The sequence below is a fragment of the Lolium rigidum genome, chromosome 2 (assembly GCF_022539505.1).
Source record: "Lolium rigidum isolate FL_2022 chromosome 2, APGP_CSIRO_Lrig_0.1, whole genome shotgun sequence".
Classification (NCBI taxonomy): Eukaryota; Viridiplantae; Streptophyta; class Magnoliopsida; order Poales; family Poaceae; genus Lolium; species Lolium rigidum.
Window position 1 is genome coordinate 186,934,605 of NC_061509.1, and position 3,080 is coordinate 186,937,684.

Here is a 3,080-nt window from a genome sequence, read left to right on the forward strand (position 1 = left end):
GGGCCTCTCCAGATTCGCACCATCGCCTTCAGGTCACAGCAAAATTTGAGTTGCAACAGGGCCGAGTATGAAACTCCTACATTACATGAGATTACTACAGGTTTCCACCACATACAGCCCAAAGATAGAACACCTCATTGCATGTTTTTTTTGGGGGTTTTAGGGAGACAAAAGAAATGTTCAGGTGCTTCTGCGACTCTTAAATGGCCCATTGCATCACTGCTGCGCAAACAACTTCTATCTTGCCAAGTCAGACCTCAAAAAAGATGCCACCATATATAATCATACATGTAAGAGATTATCAATCCTGCACTTCTGGCCATTGCCAGCTGCCAAAGCATGGGGGTGAATACAACAGCACGTCCTGTGACATGATGAGAGAAAGACATGATCAGGTTTCTCATTTACACATGGGCAACAAAAACTACAAATACCGAAGAATATACTTGTACCAACCTCCGGAAGTGATCCATGGACATATGGTAATCCATCAAAAATCTCATTGCCTTGAGAAAAGATTGGCTTGTCAAGTGCGCCCGACTGACCAAAGGAATTAAAATCCTCATGACAACGCAGGGGGTCATCCACGTTACTCCCAGCCAAAGGCGCTAAAGTGAACCACTCAGGTTCCTTAGCATCTGCCAGGCTAACAGCAGGTTGGTCTGCTTCTTCTTCTTCTTCTTCCTACAACACACCAACAGAATGACAAACAGATAGATGCTCAAAATGTATTCGCAGTCTCAATAAATTGTCAGAATATGGTGCTTCTCAGCTTTCATAGTAAAGAATAACCATACAAACTATAAACCTTACATGAATTACGATTACTATCAATTGGGTATTTTGGTATACTAGCTTCCAAATTGGCTAGAACTGTACAGTGTCCTTTTGAATATATACAACAATTTTATCAAGTATTATTAGTCTTCTGTCAATCGTTTCTTACTGAGAACTGGTTTAATCAAAGGTTATGCCTATTCCGGAATTTTCACATGTCAGTGGTTTACCTTGTCTTGCAAGATAGTATCATTCTGCCCAATTTCGGATGGACTATTGTTCAGGCGACATGGCTGTGGGGTCTTTGTCTTTGGAGTTTTTGGACAAACACTTGCAGCAAATGCATCAGATTCTTCATTACTTGTTTCGGACTTGTCCACCTGCTTTGTCTTCACTTGATACAGGATTTTGGAAACAACAAAATCCCCGACTTCTTCATTTTCCTCCGGCCCAAGATGGTACTGATGCATCACCCAATCAGCTTTATCAGGCTTGGCACCTCTTTGCGGACTTTTGTACAGAACCAATATCTTCTTCCACCCTTTAGTAACACCATTGTGTTTTACGGGCTTTGATTTACCCGTCTTGTGCCATCTCACATGCTCATCAGAAGTGGTCTGATCAACGTGGATAATCCTCCGACGCTTACGCTGGCCACAACCATATGCATTTGAGACTCTATGGAAGAAATGAGCACTGCTTCCATCTTTCTTTGTGCCTATAACGTTGAAAAGTCCAGTTAGAACATGAATAAACCAAAGAATTCACCTATAGCATCTCAACTTAAGAATGCACCTACCAGGAAGATTTTCAGGATGTGAATAGCAGATCCCTTCATCATTCTCCACAGTTGGAATAAACTCATCGATGAACATATGGGGCTTTGAATCTCCCACGCCAAGCTTGTGTTCTAAATGCTCGAGCAATTCCAAATCAGATGGATCAAACTTCACGCCAGCTGGCAGCCCAGGCCACTGTACAGTAACCTGCAGATGATGAAATACAGTGAAATGTTTTCAGAATGAGTAATGTTGTACCATGGGATGTGAAGTGAAATGGGTTGCGTTTTGCAAGCAACTGTAATTCACAAGCTTATACGGGCTAATACAGTTCAAAGCCTTATTACTGATGTTCAGTCTCTAGAATAAGAAAAGTAGCTATGTTCAGTCCTTCTTTGATACCATCTACAGTACAGGTAACATAGGTCGGGCAGCTATCAACAAAGAGTACAAACATTATCTACGAATTATTCATGTAACAGAAGCAGGTTTCCAGCAAGGGTGCAGCAAAAAGTAAAGAATCTCATTCAAAGTATAAAAGAGCTTATGTGTGTACTTACATCACTATTATCAATGATATGTTTGCAGTTGGGGCATTCCCTGCATGCTTCTGTACCCAATTCACTTATCTGGCGAACAGGGCAGTTGGCGTTCCTGATTTTCTTGGCAACTGCCCTAGAATTGATGAGCCATGTCCTGCGGCAAAGGAACCACATCGGTGCTTGGTAATAGCAAGTACTTACATAGCAATACATAAAGGTGACCAGTATGTTGCTAATTAAAATGACCGGTACATAAGACAGTGGTAGTTCTACCTGGTAACAAAGACATACACTAGGACAGTTGGTAAGCAATGTGTAGAAATACATAGGAGATTTCGACAGATGCCCTCTTTCCCCTTTTCTTGGAAAGCTAAAACCATAACAGAACACCATTGACTGAACAATGCTATAGAATACGGGGACGAGAGATGAATAGAACGGGACCCCGAGAACTGAAGATAAAACACGTTGAGAAGGAACAGTAAGTAGCTACTGACAGTTAGTAAGCTGTGTGTTGAAATACATAGGAGATTTCGACTGATGCTCTGTTTCCCCTTTTCTTGGAAAGCTAAAACGTTGACAGAACACTATTGGCTTAACAATGCTATAGAGCACGGGGACGAGAGACGAACAAGTCATTGTGCAGCATGTCCTAGACATAGAATGGGACCCCAAGAACTGAAGATAAAATACGTTGAGGAGGAACAGTATGGAACTAGTGACAGTTGGTAAGCTGTGTGTAGAAATACACAAGATATTTCGATTGATGCCCTGTTTCCCCCTGCTCTTAGAAAGCCAAAACCTTGACAGAACACTACTGACTGAACAATGTTATCCGTATGGACACGATAAGCTAGTACAATAGAACATAACTAAGCTGAGGCATATTAAGAAATACTAGAGCAGTTTCAATGTCATCATCAGGTTGCTCAATCAATGGCACAATGTAGGCGGTCATGCTCTGCAAAAATGCAGAAGAAAC

General features: G+C 41.6%; 1 protein-coding gene across 1 annotated transcript; it reads right to left on the bottom strand.

Annotated features, from left to right (window-relative positions):
• Window positions 1-270: 270 nt before the first annotated feature.
• Window positions 271-2,272, bottom strand: LOC124690397 (SUPPRESSOR OF GAMMA RESPONSE 1-like). Its single transcript, XM_047223786.1, has 5 exons — window positions 2,117-2,272; window positions 1,577-1,763; window positions 1,008-1,495; window positions 457-684; window positions 271-364 (listed from the first exon to the last, which is right to left on the bottom strand). Exons 1-5 carry the CDS (start codon window positions 2,270-2,272, stop codon window positions 302-304), a joined length of 1,122 nt encoding a protein of 373 aa, XP_047079742.1. The 3' UTR covers window positions 271-301.
• Window positions 2,273-3,080: the final 808 nt, after the last annotated feature.

Excerpts from the sequence above, each read along its gene's own strand:
- LOC124690397 (XM_047223786.1), bottom strand. The coding sequence starts at position 2,272 with ATGTGGTTCCTTTGCCGCAGGACATGGCTCATCAATTCTAGGGCAGTT. Across the intron at positions 1,496-1,576 it reads ACATCCTGAAAATCTTCCTG|GCACAAAGAAAGATGGAAGC; the intron begins GTAGGTGCATTC and ends TCAACGTTATAG. Across the intron at positions 365-456 it reads TCCATGGATCACTTCCGGAG|GACGTGCTGTTGTATTCACC; the intron begins GTTGGTACAAGT and ends ATCATGTCACAG.